General features: G+C 57.6%; 1 protein-coding gene across 4 annotated transcripts in view; it reads right to left on the reverse strand.

The window, feature by feature from the left end:
- The window catches only part of TRAPPC9 (trafficking protein particle complex subunit 9), a 460,520-nt gene that overhangs the window by 113,741 nt on the left and 328,424 nt on the right, over window positions 1–18,355 (reverse strand). For all 4 annotated transcript variants that reach the window (XM_067018121.1, XM_067018120.1, XM_059043000.2 and 1 more), the window contains one exon: window positions 1,107–1,260. In XM_067018121.1, the coding sequence (XP_066874222.1) occupies window positions 1,107–1,260 (154 nt within the window). The remainder of the gene's footprint in view (window positions 1–1,106; window positions 1,261–18,355) is intronic.

Below are 18,355 nucleotides of genomic sequence, written 5' to 3' on the forward strand. Positions count from 1 at the left end.
ACGTTAGCTGGCGCGAAGGAACTTGCCTCGGTCCTGGGAGCCGGGCCTTCTGCAGCCTAAGGCTGCCTCCAGAATCCAGGGCAACGAGACCACACGACAGCCCGCGACTATCCCATTTCCACACAACCAGTGTGTGAACAAGGTAATCAACAGACATTCCCATCAGAGTTGCCTCTTCCTGGGAGACACCGTGAGCGAGCCATCCTCTCGCTCCATGCGAACTGTGAGGCATCTCCCACCCCTGTCCCCTCGATAAACTTCTACTCACCCTTACAGAGCCCACCCTGGCGACACCCCCTCTGCGAAGCCGCCCCTGATTGCTCTGCACCCGGCGGCTTCATCCTCTGAACCCCACGGCAGCTGGCACGACGCTCTGTCCCTGCTCCCCAGCCGTGCGTTTAATCCCCAGATGACGCACACCCTCTCCGGGACCGGGCAACCCCACGAGGCCCCGCCTGCGCACCGCGGTCCCTCAGGCGGCTCGCCACACACCCGACCCAAAGCAGGCACCGAGGAAAGACTGCTGGGAAAAACGCGTAAAGAGATAAGTGAACCCGAGGTTTCTGCAGAGTCCCGCGCACCCAACTGTGTGTCTACCACAAGCCAGGCACTGATGGGAAGCTCAAGGCAGGACCACTTATTTTACGAAACCGTCCTTTTTAGTGCAGTCCTCCTAATGCCCCCACCCCAGTCTTTTCAAAGTGGCATCCACGTGCCTTGCTGAGCCGTACAGCCCGATTTCAGTTTCCCCGACAAACGTATCCTGCGTTCAGCTGTCAGTATGTGGAACCTCCTGACCCCAGGCCCAGCACTGACAGGTGGCCATTAGAACTGGTCACTAACACAGATCTCAACACTGACGGGAAACACGTGATCCGGGTGAGAGCAGCACCGGCCCCAAGGAGGCCTTTCCTCATCCTGAACCTGTACTTCACGTCCGGGTGGGGCCCTGGACGTGGCGGAAGGGTAAGAAAATGCCCACTCTTTGGTCCGTATCTCCCTGCCGTGCCATTTCTGAGTTATCTGTGGCTAGCGCTCAACAGCTGACCCCTCTGGGGTCCTCCTCAGGGGTCCGCAGGTCGGGGTAGGCACCGGGAAAAGGATATGATGGTCCAGTGGATGTCCAGCTTGCTGTTGATCTCCAGGCCTCGGGCTTCCTGCCTCTCCTCCTCCAGCTCCTTGGAATTGGCAAACTGCCCCTTCTCCCCAGGGGATTCTGGGAAACTCTCAAAGTTGAACTTGTCCACTTGAATAGCCATTCTAAGAGAAGGGGGAAACAGAGCAGAGAATTAATCAGGAGGGCAATTTCTGCTGTGGGCTGCTGGAGAAGCAGCCCATGCCAGCATGAGACAGGATAATGAATCATTATCGTTAGTAATTCATAACTGATTCATTCCAAGAAAATGAAATAACTGACTCCCAGGGTAGCACCAGCTTCAGAGCTGGCCCAACACCGTTTAGCACAGAAGACACAGTTAGTGTCCAACCCCAGAAGGAAATCTGAATTCTGGAACAGGGTGAGGCAGAGAGGAAGCGAGGGGGGAAATCACAGAGAGGCGGCCCGGCAGTCGCTTACCCCCTGGGAGCCCAAAGCCCAGGGGGACCCGCAACCTCGTCATCAGAGCCCTGCCCGCTGCGCTGCACCTCACCCTCGGCCAGATGGACTTGCTCACACACGCCGCGTGCCCCGCCAGCCGCACAGCTCCCCACCTGCCCACTTCCAGTCCCTGAGCCAAGGACCCCACCCCCACTTCAGGTCTCGGCGCAAGCACAACATTCTCTACAGAGCCTCCCGCACCGCTGCTGCGTCCCGCACTCGCAACCTTCTGGCAGTTTCCAGAACACACCAGGCTCTTCCTCCCTTAGTCTTTGTGCCCACAGCTCCCCACGTGGCAGTGTTCTTCTCCTGACCCTTGGCACAGCTGGAGCCTTTCATCCTTTAGATTTGAGCGTAAGAAAGGCCTTCCCAGCCCACCTCTCCACAGCCGCTTTCCACCTCACCCCTCCCCTCACCCCATTCTCCAACGCGGCATTCAACCTACTTCTGCAATAGCATTCACCATGAGCCGTAAAGACAGTCAACAAACTGTCTATCAATCCTACCAAAATTCAGCTCCTTGAGGGCAGAGATCCTCGTGTCTTGTTTACCAGTGTTTCCCAGGCCTGGAATAATGCCTGCCTGACACACTGTAGTAACCGGTTCAGAGAAGAAACGAATGAGTGAATTAAGATCCTTCCCCAACACCCCAGGCCAACGTCTCCCTCCCGCCCACCGCCACTGCTGCCCAGCCCGCACACCTGTATCCACGTTCAGCTGCGTCCCCAGGTGCTACAGGTCCTGGTCTCTAGAAGGCGGGCAGGCTCTAGATAACCGCCCGCAGCCTGCCTCCAAACTCCCACTTCCATGCCCCCGACAGCAGCATAGCCAGGGGCTGCGTCTTACTGACATTTGAAATCCTACCTCTTGGCACGGAATCAGGCATACAGCAGGTACTCAACAGAAAGGTGTTACATGGATGGATAAAGAAAGAGGGGGAGAAAGGGGGGCTCCTTTGTGTCAGGCCCTGAAGATGACTGTCACTCAATGCATAAAAGTAGGCATTTTCTTTTAGTTCACAGCCTGTGCTGTGGCCAAAATATTCTGCTGAGCCCCAGCACTGCTCTAACTGGCCTTTGGAGCTTCTTCTTTACCAATCAGGAACTGGTATTCAGGGTGTACAAACGTAAGATTAAACCCAAGGAAGACGCCTTGAGAGCTTGGAAAGGCCTGCTGGAACGGTGGTAAATCCACAGCATTTGGCCCGGAGCGTGACGTTTAAGGGTCAGCTACTCAAGAGTTAGAGGCATTTCTGGGTAAGTGCTGAAACAGCGCGTTTCATAGCAAGGACCACTTTCAAAAAATTACATTAACTGTTCTTTTCGGATTATACAAGTAGATAGGCTTACTGTAAAAAGCTGGAAAATAGAGAAAAGCATACAAAAGAAAAAGCACTCAATCTTATACTCTAAGGTTGATATATTAATCCTATAGTCTTTTTTCTAAGCACTTGTATTTTAATGTAGTTTAAATCATTATATAAGCATACATGTAAGTCATTATATAAGTATTAAATATATGTGACCACACATACATATACACATAATTTTAAGACTTGCTTTCTTCTCTTAGTATAGGATGAGCAATTTCGCATCATTAAAAATTAGTCTGCAGAATATTCTATCACATATGGCTGTATCATAATTTACTTAACAATTCCCCTATTTCTCATACTTTCAGGTATTTTTCCATTCTTTAAAAAAATTACTGGCGAAAAAAATCATAACAACCATCTTTGCGCTTAAATTTGTTCTCTGCATTTATGACTGTCTGTTAGACTCCATTGTAGAGGCAGAATTACTGATTTGAGGGTGTGAAAACCTTTGAGGTTTGGAGGCAGAGGACCAAGTTCCTTCTCAGAGAGCTTCCTCCTCAGGTACATGCCCCGAGCAATGCAGGCAGGCTCGCCTCTCTCTGTACCCTTGCCAATACTGACGGTGATCAATTTTTAATCTGTGCTAGTAAGAGGCAAAACGCTGCCTCGCTGATGCTTTAATTTGCAGGTCTGTCTGAATTACTCCTGAGGTTGCACATTTTTTTCAGGAGCTATTAGCCATTTATCTTTCTTCCCCTGTGAGTGCAGCCGGAGTGCTTCTAATTTCCCACCCGGCAGAAGCGCTTCCTCCTTCCAAGCTAGCCCGGAGCAAACCAGTGCTCTCTTCAAACAAAAGGTCAGAATATTTCCTGTTTCACTAAAAAGGCCAAATTCAGCTCATCCTCTGATAACTCAAAAAGAACTAATAACTGTCACCTGTCAGATGGGTGTGGACACGTCCCAATAACCAGCTCTCTTCTGGTCGAATGAAAACAGGGAGAGAGGCCCGGCTCTCAGCAGCCTTAGGGTCAGAATGCACACTGGCCACTGGCCACCAGGATTATATTTGTGTGACCTGGAGCAAGGGCGGCTCCCAGGGCACCGGGGCGGGGGGGGGGGGGGGCTCTTTCAAACAATTTCTGACTGCGTAAGCGTCACACTATGTGACCCATCTCCACCCTTCAGGAAAGTGTAGCCAGGTGTGCCCACAGAACAGAAGAGGGAAAAAAACAGAAATGCAACGAACGCTTATCGGATACCCAGTCCTGGGCTAGGCATTTTAAATAGACATTCGTCTTTTTTGTTGCTGTGGCCTGAGGACGAGTGTGATTTGCTTCCTTTTACAGATGCGGTGACGCCACATGCCCGATGTCACAGAGCTGGCAGTCCCATCCGGGGCCTGGCACTCAGACTCAGCGCTGCTCTGTTTTCTGCTGTGTCTGGCTCTCCCTTGCTTACGCACAGTACCTAAAAGGTAATGGTTTTTGCTCGTGCTGTTTTCAGAGCCGGCGTGGGACACAGACCCGGTAACTGCCATCCACGAGAACCAGCGCACCCTCAAACGTGCAACAGCCCTCCTGCCCCAGCAGCCCCAGGACGCGTGCTGCCAGCAGGTGTCCGAAGGGGAGGGAGGGAGGGAGACCATCTACTGCAGCGGCCCCCGGAGGGGAGGGAGCTGAGGCCCCGGACGGCAGCCCACGTCCACCCCGCGGGCACCGAGGCGGCAGAGGGCGCAGAGCAGGGAGCCCCGGCTTGGGAGCCGACCACCTGGGCTGGACCCCCAGCTCTGCCCCGACTTGAACACGACCTTGGCCGTGGCCCTCCACTTCCCTGAGCACCTCTGCGGAATGCGGTCGGCAGGAGTGACCTAGAGGGCGGGCGAGAGGTCAGCGTTCTGACTCAGTGCCAGTGATCACGCCGTCAGAGGTCAGCTCCGCCACAAGGCTCGTCCACAGCACAAACCCTCCTGGAAGGGCGGCACTGCCTCACAGTGCAAAACCCTGCACCCAAAGTGGGGCTAATAAGCCCCGTCTTGTAAGAGTTTGTGCAGATTAAGTAAGACGGTCCGCAAGTGCCCAGCACACACAGAGCATGCATCCTACAAACCGTGGCCACTGTCACGACTGTTGATCCCACCTGACATATGGGGAGACTGAGGGGCTGGGAAGTTAAGGAAATAACCTGAGCTTCTCACGGAAGCGCTGAGATTCGGACCTGAATGCGGTTCTGATGCTGACCCGGCGCCCTGGCGAACCCCCCGGCCTCCTAACCGCACAGTCCCCCCACTATTCAATTCTCTTCATCTTCGCCGCGTCGGAGTGAAACAGAATTAATACTGCTATTGAATGCCAATTTCCACGTTTAATTTTATGGCCAAATGTGACAATAATAGTCAAGAGTTGGCACTAAAAAAAGGTGCTGTGATTTTTGAAGAGTCTATAAAAAAGCGGTGGTTTTTAAAATACCGTATCATATGATTCAGCCTTTGAACAGCTGATAACCTCGCCAGGGAAGTCATAATGATGACATTTAAATACAAATCAAGGAGTCGGATTTAGCAGGACTATCCGCATATAATTAAATTGAACTTTCATTGGGAGATAATTGATAGTTACACGATGGTATTCTAAATTTATGTGGCGCATCCTTCGGGAGTCTATTCGACTATGCGGAACGCCAGCCTATCTCTCTGTTTCATAATGAAGTACAATCCAAGTGAAAGGGAAGCGGCCAAGCTTCCAGAGTCATCCATCCTGAACGAGAAGAACTTCTGGCGGACAAGAAAACGGCGTCAACGCTGACAAACAACCTGGATCGCACCCGAGAAGATCATTTTCACCTTAAGCCTCACACATCAGTTACGGTTTAAAAAAAAAAAAACAAAAAAAAAACCTTCCTTATTATTATCTTTAATTGAAGAGAACTGTATTCTAAAAATCAGAGCAGCGTCAGGGACGGCACCAAACACGAGAGCAGCAGCACCCATGGCCACGGGGGGCCAGCATGGGCCTCAGCACCACCACCGACGTCCGTCCCCACGGCGGCCCTGGCGGGATCACACCCACGTGCTGCCCCAGGCCACAGGGAGGGCAAATGGGGCAGAGGACTCGTAACCCGGCCCGGACGGCCCAAAGCCCGCAGCAGGCGAAGACGGGGGTCCGGAGAGGTGGCCCCGCTCCCCGCGCTCCGGGCACACGCCGGGCTGATGCGGCTGAAGGACAGGGCGCTCGCTCGGCAGCGTCGGTGCAGCTCAGACACGAGCACGGGCCTGGGGGCCAGGGCTCCACCCTCTAGCTGGCCCCACGCAGAGGCTGGGATCCACCTGCAGGGGAGAAAGCCGAGCAGATGCCAGCGTCAGACGGATCCCGGCCTCTCTTGATCGCCGAGTCTGCCTCTGAGGTTCTAGCCTGTCCGAATCTCCAGTTCCTCACCTGTGAGCTGGAGGCTGTCCAGGGCCCACCGACCTCCTGCCTGGGTTTCTGTGAGTTCAGCGAAGGCCGAGGGTGGGGACTGGAGTGGGCACCATGGCCTCTTGCTGACGAGACAGCTTCTCGGAGGAAGGACTGCGTGGTGTGACCGTGGGCGAGGGACCAGCTGGTTCCGCAGGAGAAGAGGACCAGGGACCCCACGTGGCCTCCCCCGTCACACTCCCCCCATACACGTGCTCCCCCATCGTCCACACGCGGGGACCCCAGGGCGCTGCCCATCTTACAGACGGGCGAGCTGAGGCCAAACAGTCCTTCTCCCCCCAAGGACCTGCCCTCCTGGGGCCCCTCGCCTGTCCTCACCGCTTCCTCCAGGCAGCTAACTCCACTCCCCCGCTCCGAGACCCGGCCTCCCTGAGAAGCCTCCCTGCCTCCCATGCTGCCTTTCAGGCCGGCTGGGGCACCCCCCTGTCACCATGCCCCCGCCGTCCCCAGCGTCCTGCCCTCCTCCTCCCCGAGGACGGCCAGGGCTCTGCCCACCCATCCCCGGGCCAGGGCTGCTTCCGCCACAGCCGTGTGCGCGGCCTCCGAGTCACCCCCAAAACGCCGACACCTCCCGTAGAAAACCGCTATGAGTTTGTTCTGTATTAGAGAGAAAGAAGCAAAGCAACGCTCCTGATGTCCAGAGGCGCTGGCTCTGAAGCATCGCGAGTGTCCCCTTGCATCTCAGCCAACGGTTCTGCGGAAGCACAGCCCCGTACCTTGCGTTTCTGTACGTGAACAATTGTTTGGGGACCCGTTAAGTGCCCTCCTGGGCGCAGAAAATAGTGCTTAATTAATAAAATGAGATTTACTCCTAACGTCACTGAGCTGCCAGCCGATCCCCCTGAAAGTGCGGGAAGCGGAGCGAGGGCTGCCTCCCTGCTTTCCGGGGTCGCTGTTCATTGACTTCTCTCTGCTGGGCCTCCTGCGCGGGGCCCTGCCGTCTGGATAGGACTGGCGGCCTGCTGGATCCGAGCCTCAACGCTCGGCAGGGCCAGGCCCAGCCGGGGCCTCTGCAGCGCGGTGGGAAGGGGCGGGGTGGCCGGCCGGCGGGCAGGGGCGCGAGCCCGACGCTGCTCCTGGCGGGACGTAGGACCGCGGGCGGGTCACCTGACTTCAGAGCACCTCTGGCACGGAGAACTGTGTGGACGAACGAGCACGGGCTTCTTGCAGCCACATAGACCTGGATTCTGAATCCACGCCTGGTCACCTAGGAGCTTGGTGGCCAGAGGCCGTGCAAAGCAGTTAGGCCGTATGAACAGGGAGCACAGCACAGTTTCTTGTCCTCTGGGGTGTGTGCTGTGGCCAGGAAGGTGGGCTGTAAGGTCCCTCTGGCAGCCCAGTTAGCTGAGATGATTAAGAACTCACATGAGAAATGGGTATCTGACCTGGGGGTTAGTCAGGATTGTGGAGAATTTGGACCACCTGGCATATAATTGGTGATCAAAATTACAGCTATTACTTTTGGGGGGAGGTAAAAAAAAAAAAAAAAGTTCTAGAGTGGATTGAGATCAAACCAGGAAAGCATTTACAATGGCATTTATGAAGTTAAAAAACGTCAGGTAAATGCGAGGTACTTTATTTACTCTTTTCACTATCCTGTAATCACAAAGCATATTCCACCGAGGCTAACGCGAAAGCATCTGAGCCTCTCGCGGTGTCCTCAGCCCTGCATCCTCCACAGCTCCCCCGCTGCTCCCAGAGGCCCCGCACAGGACAGGCTGGCGGGGAGACCCCTCCAGCTCCTGCCCGTCTACCCTCATCTCACTTCTCCTTCTCTTTCCACAGCTGGACTCACAGGCCCCGCAGCGCAGCACGGGCTTGGCTGAAGCAGGGCGGCCCCTCCCCGGTGCGCACCAGCAACCCTGCCGCCGGCTCCCTGGAGCTGCTGGGACTCTAAGGGCAGCTTGGGGTTCTCTCCAACGCTCCTCACTGACGACTCTGCGGAAGTCTGTACGAAGGTCAAAATACCTATCAGGTGCTCTCCCGGTTTTCTGCTATTCTTTCAGAGTCTGGAACACCTGGCTTCTGCCTAGGCCTGCCTCTAATCAGCTGTGCCTTCGGCGAGTTACCCACTGGGAGCCTCCGTCCTGGGCCGGCGCGGGGGCCCTTCCTAGGGAGGGGACACGCAACTTAACCCAAGTGAGGGTCCGGCCACGGTGCAGCTGGCGCCTCACCAGGGTGAGTTCCCGCCTGCTTCCAACCGTAGTGGGAAACGAGCGACTTTCAAGTGGCAGGTGGACCCGCTCTGCCTTGTATGAGTGAGTGAGTCCCTGCTTCTCCCCGAGGGCCGCGCTCCACTCGGGTGGGCGGGGAAAGCCGCCGAGGCGCTCAGATTAGAGCAGCAGCCCCTGCCGGGGCAGGTGGGCCATGGCCGCCGTGCGTCCTTAAGTGAAAAACGGGGGCATTAACACACGCTCGGGCTCCTCCGGCCCCTTCGAGTTCTCCCAGGGCAACGTGCTGGCCAGGGAGGGAGATCTGAGGCAGCAGCGTCCCCATCGTGGAGCCCGCTTCAATCCCATCACCCTGCAGAAGACACGGCTGCATCGTGGGCCGGCCGCTACCTAAGGGCAGGGGCACCAGCCCGGGTCCCGGCTGGCAACCCCATCACCCTGATGAAGTCGGGATCCTGCACGGCAGCTGCAGGTCAGTGACTGAGCCCGAGGGACACGAGCTGATGGGACACTGCGCTGTCGTCCCCTAGTCACCTTACTCCACAGCTCCGCCAGCCAACGTGCCAGGGTGGGATGTGCTGTGAGCAACATTAGGGTTCAAGCGGGGTGCTGGCCGGGTAGGACTGAGGAGGGGACCTGGGACCAGCGCGATGGTACTCAGAGAGCGGTCAGCACGACGCAGGCCCTGCGCTTGGCATGCAGGGACGTGGGCGGATCCAAAGCTGTCCCCATGTCCCCTGGGAGACGGACCTCAGGCAGACGGGCCGTGAGGTCTGTGATGAGCTGTGACAAGTGCTACGCCACGGGGACGCTCGGGTGCCACTCAGCGTAGAAAGGGGACGACCCGTCCTGTCCACCGTCCCTGAAGCGAGCAGCAGGGCTGGGAGTTGGGGGTGAGGTGAGGGGGGAACATCCCAAGTGGCGGAGCACGACGTGACAGGCCGTGAACGCTAGCTGGGCTCCCTGGGCACCAGTCCGACTGCTCAGAGGGGCCTGGGGAGGACGAGGCCAGAGGGCTGAGCAGGGGCAGACCGCGGAGGCCCCCACAGCCTCATCAGGGTGCGCGCACATCCCCTGCCCGCTATGGCCGAGCAGATGGCCACACCGCCAGGCAGGTGGACCCACGCTGCAAGGAATGTCAAAGGCTAGTTTTAAAAACAAAGGAAAAAATTTTTTTAAATAGTACAAAAAGGAGAGAGTGAAGGAGGCAGAGGAAAAGGAAACTACAGAGGGAGAGAACGACTACTGAGCATTTGCAGTTAGCACACACGCCCTCCCTCAAATGGTCTTACTGTCTTCACAAAGCAGATGAGGAAACCGAGGCACAGGTGATGGTGTGGTCACCAAGGGTCAGGCGTCCCTGGACACAAACGTCCTTCCACAGAGCCCAGGTGGGGACGGCAGCCGGAGCAGCTTCCTCCCTGTGCTGCACGGGCCCCCGGCAGCCAGAGGCCTCCCGTGCACACAGGAGCATCCACGCGTGAGGCACTGGCTCCCCCCATCCTGTCCAGGTGACACCTAGGAGGGCGGCTACCGGGAAGCCAAAGCCCAGGGCCTGGGTCCAGGGTTCCAAAATGAGAAGGCAACCTTCCTCGTTGCATCCCCTGGGGTCACACAAGGGGGTGAGGGGCGGGGGGCTGCTGCTGTCTGGAGGGTGGGGTTCAAACCTACTCCACTCGGCAAACACGGGGCGGAGCCAGGATGCTCACAGGTTCAACCCCAGGCCCAGGGAGATGAAGAGACAGAGGGAAACAAATTGGAACATCGCTGGCAGATTTCTTCCTGGCAGATGCTGCTAAAGAAGGGACGTGAGAGAAATACGTGCAAGTATTTTTGACATCTGGGTTTAAGACAGACCATGGCAGTTTCCCTCATCAAGCTAATCAGAAGCAAAAGAACCAACAGAGTTAAATAGGCCTCAAGTAGCTTTTGTAGAGCAGTTGCAGACGGATCAGACAGTTTAAACGATCAGAACGGAGCCGTGCAAGGGTCCTGGTGCGTCGCCAGCGTCAAAGGCGAGTGAAGACACACTGCATTCGCTGAAGGACAGTAACACGTCAATTACCCTCCGCAGAAATTAAAGTCCCCTCGTATAAAAATGCCCCTGTCAAGTGGAGCTGAACCTACAAAACGTTACCGTGTTGTATCAGTCTCTTTGGACAGAAATCTGTCTACGCTGGGATGCAGATTTCCCACCTTCCACAGGACGCGTGCCTGCTTCTACCTAACTAGGAGATCGAGGAAGGGAAGGTCTCGGGTAGGGGACGGGGCATCTGGCACTGCATCTGCATCTGGTGGGAGGTGGTCCGCTTGCCGAGACCTTGCTCACAGTCAGGTTCCTTGCTGGGCTCTCTACAATCACGTCTCTTAATTCTCACAACCACCCCAGCGATAAATGTCATCACGATCAGTGTGCAAATCCTCCAGCAGAGGAAACCTCAGAGCCATGTGTGGCCCTGTGAGGCAGAGGAGCGGGGCGCTCCGGAAGGCAGACGTGGCCCTGTGTCCTTGGAGCAAAGCCTCCTCCCGTCACAGCGTGTCCAGAAAGGGTCAGAGGCGCCCTGCAGACGCCAACCAGTCTCCAGGGTGGAGCCCGAAGGCAGGTGAGTCACCTCTGCGGGACTCTATTCTCTCACCAGCAGACAGGGTGACCCCCCGAGAGTGTCCTGAACACTGTGACCTCGGTTTGTCATCTGTAAAATGAGCACATGATCTAGCTAAAAAGAGGTGACCTGTGGATTAATTGGGACAGTGTATTCTTAATAAGAAAGCCTTTTAGAAACCCTAGTTCTTTCATTGCCATTGTTATTACACGATACCTTCCCACCAGCACCTAGCGCTCCGTACATCCAAAATCAGAAGCATGCCACCTCCCAGCTGCCCCCCTCCAGGCCCGTCTCACTCCCGCGCCACCCCACACACCGGGCCTGTGATCTCCCCTTCCCTTTGCCCTCCAGGCCCGGGCAGCAGGCTGTGTGGACAGACCCCGCTGCCCCCCACACACCCTAGTTCAGGCCTCCTGCCCCCTTCTGTGTGGGCCACCTGACAGCAGAGTCAGTCTAACTCCCAGCCTCTCCCCTCTCTGCCCTCTGCACCCTGTGTGCAGAGCTCGATCACAGTGTAGATAAACGGCCCTGGTTCTGAAGGGCTCCTGCCACCCAGAGAACAGAACTGGGGACGAGGGTGATGAAGCCTAAGAAAAGTGGATGCAAAATCCAAGGGACCGCACTGTCCTGCTAAGTGGTCTCCTAGAGCTTCTAGAGCTTTCTTTAGACAAAGGGGCCACCGAGGTTTAGCAGAAGGAAGGCAGCAGCTGCGGGGGGAGGCTGGAGGGAGGAAGAGACCAGTGACGAGCCCGTGTGAAGGCCAGTGCAGTGGCCCAAATCCAAACCAAAACCGCCATCAGAAGAACAAAATTTCTAAGGTATGGAATTCTCAAAGGGATTTACAAATTGGAAATTGCCCAATTATCATCTGTGTGCAAATAACATTTGTGTAACCATCAACAAATAGTGTACATACAGAATATGCTTATAAACACAGCAACAGAATTAAGGGAGATTCCCTTGGAAAATAAAAATTAGAATACATTTCCAGAAGGTCAAAATTCTTTCCAAGAGGCCTAAGTGCCAGGGAGGAATTCAGTTTTTACAGTGAGAATCCCTCCCACGTACGAGGCCTCTCCCTGCACCAGGGGCTGTGCTCGGGCCTTTCTGTCCCATCATCGCTCAGGGCCCGCGGCAGCCGCGGCCGCCTGCTGTGCTGAGGACTGAGACCCAGCTCTCATCCCGCCCCCATGAAGCCGCTGAGCGTAGCCCTGTCACTCCCGTCTGCACGGATGGGGAAACTGCGGCTCCTAAGCCAGCCCCGGGCTCCAGAGGGACACAGTCAGGGAGCAAAAGGGTGGAGGCCCGTGAGCCACGGTGCCCGAGTGGCAGGAAGTCAGCAGGATGCTGGGGGCAGGAGGAAGCGGGGGCCTTGGCCTTCATTCCAGAGGTACCTATGTGGGTCCTCACGTCGACCAGCGGCTCTTCTGAGAAACCTCTTCACACGACCGCCCCAGAGCCGTTCACCAAGACGGCAGCCTCCACGTGCCGCCCGACAGCAGCAAGGGGAGTCCGCGTGGATGGGGCCGCGCCGGCCTCCCGCCAGCCCCACGAAGCCCTTACTGTCCCCACGCCGCGTCCATGCTGCACTCAGCGCTCTGCACCTCCGGCCCTTCACCCGGCTAGGCTCACCCTCGACCCACCTCCCCTCAGCCCCCTGTGCTTCCGGCAGCCGCCCTCGTAAAACAGACACTGAAGGCCTCCCGCCCCACCTGACAGAGTGCTCGGAGGGCAGAGACGCAGCCTGCCTGTCCTCGCCTTCCTGGCGCCTGGCACAAGGCCTGGCACGCCGTCGGGGCTGAAGAGAATGTACGCTGAACTAAGAGTCACCCCACGAGCCTTTCGTGTGACTGAAGCGTCACCCGCCCGGAAGGAGCCGTGAGCTGATTTTAAGGCAGCTAAATGCCTCCATTTTATTAACAAAATGCTTCAATCATACTAAGTCGGCTGCCATTAGTAAAGAGGTGCTTTTACCTCTAATTGCACATTTCATGAACTCTAAGTTAAATGTCCTACTTCCCAACGTCAATGAGGACAGCAAACAGGGACAGGAAGGGGTCAGATCTCCCGAGCGTGCCCAGCTTGGGAGAGGGGGCACAGGGGTGCGCGGCCCAGCCGCTCACCTGCCGGAGTCAGCGCAGGGGACGGATGTGGCCAGGGCTGCGGAGATGCAGAGACCTGGGCTCGCACCCTTGCTCTGCCCCGTGTCTGGGCCATCTCGGGAAGTCGTTTGGCTTTTTGAAGCATTTTCTGGCTGTAAAAATAAGGATAAGGAGGCTAACCTCAGAGTACAGTCGTGAGGTTTAAAAGGCCTCGGGCCGCGTGCTGAGCGCTGAGGACGCACTCCAAGGGCGGGGCTGCCTGGAACCGCATCCCACCATCGACATCACCCACCCTGGCACCGACCCAGCCACAGGGAGCAGAAGAGAACCAGGAGGGCACGGAGCGTGCAAACTCCTTCGGAAGGCACGCAAAGCCCCCAGGGCCTGGGCCCACGCGTCCGGGCCTCAGCTGTCCTGACTCACCTACGTGCCTCCTGCCCCGGGGCCTGCAGTGCGGTCTGGCTGCTGGGCCTTGGCTCCGCCTCAGGGATCAGCCCTGCGAAGGCTACTCTGACCTGCTCCCCCTCCGCCCCGCGAGCAGCGCACGCTCCCTGCCCTGACACTGGGCCCGCTATTGAATAGATGGTTAACCACAGTCATGACCCTGGTGGCTTCACATGCCTGTTCCACACACACACACACACACACACACACGACTATGAATTCAGAGTGAATTCACTATGGATTCTTATCCATCTTTCACAGACCTAGAACTTAGGTGTTCAACAAGACTTTGCTGAATGAATTACTGAAAACGGCCTTTGATAACCTGAACGATGCAAAGAGAATGAGGGGCCGGCTCTGTTCTGTGTGGCCCCAGGGGGTAGGACAGAGGGACTAAGGTCATGTGGAGCCCTCTGTACCCAGTGTGGCAGCCCACCTCCCTGATTGCGAGGGAAGCTCTGGACCGGCACGCAGACGGCCCCCCGAGCTCTCGGCGAGGAGAGCACAGTGGGAGGTGTGACGGGGGGTAACATGGACTAGCCACCCGCGGGCTGTGCCTCCGCGTCCCCCTCTCTCTGCTCCACGGAGTGGCCTGGGGCACCCCCGGTAGACAGCACCAGGCAGCAGCCCCAGTGGATGCAACTCGGAGAGAAATGCCGTGTGTGTGTGTGTGTGTGTGTGTGTGTGTGTGTGTGTGTGTGTGTGTGTGTGTGTGTGTGTGTGTGTGTGTGTGTGTGTGTGTGTGTGTGTGTCTTGGGGTGGAGGAGGCTGAGTGGGGGGGGGTTGGGTGTGTGGCATGTGCGTGGGTGTGGGTGGGTGTGGTGTGGGGGGGTGTGTGGGGTGTGTGTGTGGGGGGGGGTGTCTGTGTGTGGTGTGGGGGGTGTGTGTGTAGTGTGTGGTGTGTGGGGGGTGTCTGTGTGGGGTGGGGTGTGGGGTGTGTGTGGGGGTGTGTGTGGTGTGTGTGTGTATCTCGGGGCAAGGGGCCCCCTAACCCAATACAGCAAAGGCCTGGAGAACAGACCTGGGATCTGACGCCCCGCACCCGCACGACGGCCTCAGGTTCCGTGCGCCCCTGGGCCGTGGGTGCACAGGACAGTCACCAGCTGGCAGGGCAGAGGCAGGGCTGCCTGGCTGGGATTCCGGGCACACACAGGCACCTCAGCCTGACCCTGAGCAGCCCAGGGCGCCCCTGCTGGCCTCTCTTCTCAACCCCACGTCCAGTGAGGTCACGTCGGGAGCTGGAATCTGGCCGCAGGGCAAGTCTTTGCACCACAGAATTTGGCAAACGCTACAGTCCAGGGTGAGTTGTTAAGTCACACTGGACAGACCCAAACCAGAGAAGCAGAGGCTTGGGGAACCGAGCTGAAGGAAGAGAGACCTCGACTTCCAGCCCTGGAAGGCGAGGCAGGATTTATGACTGGAACCTCGCTGGACAGGCTGCCTGCCAAAACAAACCATCCAGTGCTCTCCAGAGGCTCATAAAAAATAACCCTCAGAGGCAGAGTCTACAAGAAATAATGTTCACAGAGCCCAAGAACAATGTGAAATGCCTGCCATGCAAGAAAACAGGAAAATGTGACCAGTCCTCAAGAACCAGTGATGCCAAGCCCAAGACAAGCCACACGCCAGAGCCGCCTGCCAGTAAGTGCACAAGCTTAAAACCTAGAGTCACCATAACACAGCGTGACATCTGAGAGACATGAGCTGAACTAAGGGGCCTTCAAATGACTCGATGACACAGCCAGACTCAAACACGGTGCCGGTCTCACATTTGAGGGAAAAAACAATCAATCAAAACCTGCTCAGCCCCTCCCTCCACACCTCAGGCAGCCACTGGATCTTGCTCTGCTTTCCTCCTTCTGAAGACTCCGCCAGGCTGCTTCTCTTTCCAGATTTGCAAGTGTCCGCGGCCCTGCATGCATCATTCTGCTGGTCTTCTCAAGCTGTGCTTTTCCGCACGTGGCCCGCAGCTCCGGGAACACAAAGCCACGGCCTGACACGCGGGGAGTCGGCGGTGCCTCCCCCTGTAACCGTGGCCCCAGCAAGGCTGCGCGGGTCAGCAGAGGGTGTTTAACAGCGGGCTGAGCCAAGGAGGGGGCTCCGGGACCCTCTCGCTGCCTTTCCAGCCTCACTTCCAGCCTAGCGCCCTCTGCTTCACCCACTCCGACCTCCTCGAGGGTCCAAACCACGGCACGCTCACCTGTAAAATGGGGTACTAACCGCCTCCTCACGGGGGAGGGTCTCCCCAGCCCTGGGAGCAGTACTCGACTCCGACAGCCATGGAAGTAAATGATGCCGCGAGCGGTCCCGTGTCTCTACACCTCTCCAGTACCCACAGGTGACCTGCACGAACAGCATGGTGGGAGGCGTGTAACGGGTGCCGGACAAGCACAACTTCACTTCCCTTATATTCTGGGATCACCTGGACGTCGCAGACGTGGTAGGGGAAGCGACGGTACTCACGGAGGGCGGGCCCCGCAGAGCCTGCTGCCCTAACACGCGCTCGCCCTCCGCTCCGGCTCCTGGGATGGGCCAGGCATGAGAGGCGGGGGCGGGGGCCGGAGCCACAGCCCACCTAGAGCTGACATTACCAGGAGCAGGACAGAGCTAAGGTGAGTAGGGGCGAGAACGGCTAAGAGCTCCCCCAAAAGCTCTCTCCGGCAACCGCAGCTACGGTAGAGGTCGGGTGGATGCTGGCTGGAATCAGACTGGAAAACAGGCAGCGAATGACTAGATCGAAGCTTTGGAAAGAGCTCCTGCTTTGCATTCAAGCAGCAAACACAGTGCAGGCCTTTAAGGGAACAGACTAGAGCTATTTATACCCTCCTTTTTCCGGCCAAGACATTAAAAGGACAAAAAGGTAACAGCGACAAGATTAACATTCAAAGACAATTTCAGCTCTTCTAGAGCCGCCAAAGCCAGTGAGAGGCATTTCCACCTTTGGCCCCATGGAGGAGGGAACTTAGATTTCATTTTCAGTCGGCCATGGTGAGTGGCGGCCCCCGAGAGACCCCGACATCCCCGGGAGAGGCTCAGAGAGGAAGCAGGAGTGAAGGAGGCCACACAGGGTGATGCTGGGGTGAAACCACCGCAGAGACAGCAGCAGTGCTCACCGGACGGCAGGCACATGCCCCCCTGGCACAGATGCAGAGGCTGAGGCGCAGGCAGGAGCAAAGCCCTGCTGGAATCAGCCCTGGGGCGCCGGGCCTGCTCCCTCCACGGCTCCGCCGTCCTGCGCGGGAAGCAGGCCCGAGGCCCGACCCTCACTGTCCCACCTCCCGGGCCGCGCCAGCAGGGCGAGGGCGAGAGCGTGGAGGCGACTCCAACCCCACAAATACAAGCACAAGCATGAGATGGCTGGAGGCCACCTCAACCGCGTGGGTTCAGCCTTCTGAGCCGACCGTGTGAGGGTTCCGGTCGTACGCGAACTGCCACGTACCGGACGCTGGCTGCGCTAGGTCAGCTTTGCCCCCAAACCTCACAGCCCCCGGGCAGCCACGCCCTCCACTCCCCAGGGGAGGCTGCCGAGGGCCTCAGGGGTTACCGGCAGGGCACACGCACACGACGGCGGTTTCCAAACACGAGGCTTCACGAGTGGAGCCACGTGTGGCTTGAACCCCAGGAAGAAGGATGGACGCTCCCCTGCGGGTCCGGCTCGCCCCTCGAACACACGGCTAACACTGCTGCCCCCAGAACCCAGTCTGCAGCGTGTGGAATTTTACAGCTGAAAGGGGACAAGCACATCCCTCTCTCTGCACAGACTAAACGAACCCAAGCCCCAGCTTCCACGAGGCTGCACAGAGCCCCAGGCCCCGGGGTCCGGGTGGCGCCCTCGTCCCGGGCCTGCTCGTCTGGATGGCGCTGTGGGCTCAGCACAGGCCGCCGACGCAAGGCGCTCAGATCGCTACCGCGCATCTCCCCACCGCGGTAAGACTGAGGCTCTGGCCATCCTGTCTCGCCACAGAGTTAGTTGCTAAGGATTACACGTCCCAAGAAGCAGAGGAGGAAGGGAGACACGAACACAGCGATGAGAACTGAAACCCGCTTCACCCGGAAAATGTGGTTGTGATTTATTGCTCCGCAGCAGATGACGACGGCCCGTCAGAGAAACTCTGCTGAAAATAAAGGAAAACAAGTCACCCGGAGTAGTGCTGCCACACATCCAAATTAGAAAACGCGACTCCCCGGATGATTTATGCTTCAGTTTTTCCCTTTATTCACCGAGAATCTCTCAAGCGTTACAGGAGCACCTAAGAGCAGCAGTGTGATTCAAAACGAGAGAAAAGGCTGAAGAAGGCTGGATGCACTGCTCGAGTCTGGGGCAACCCCAGAGTCAGTCGCCTGGAGCTTGGAAGTGCTCACTGCCTGACACGCAGGAGGCACGGGAGCCAGGTGGGCAGCTCCAAGGGCGGCGGCCCCCGGCCTTCACAGGGGGCCTTGCACACCACCAGGCCTGCCTACTGGCCCCGTGCACAGTGACACATCCGTGCTGGGTCAGGGGCTTCGAGGACCACGGCGTGGCCGGCCAGTCCTCTTTCCCAGACACGAGCACGGGCGAGGCCGGGCGCTCTGATCCCTGCAGTGGGAAAGGCAGGGGAGGCAGCATCCCCGAGCCTCGGCCGGCCTCTCCTCCACGTGCGATGTGAGCGC

This window comes from Kogia breviceps, chromosome 17 (genome assembly GCF_026419965.1).
Source record: "Kogia breviceps isolate mKogBre1 chromosome 17, mKogBre1 haplotype 1, whole genome shotgun sequence".
In the NCBI taxonomy this organism is placed as follows: Eukaryota; Metazoa; Chordata; class Mammalia; order Artiodactyla; family Physeteridae; genus Kogia; species Kogia breviceps.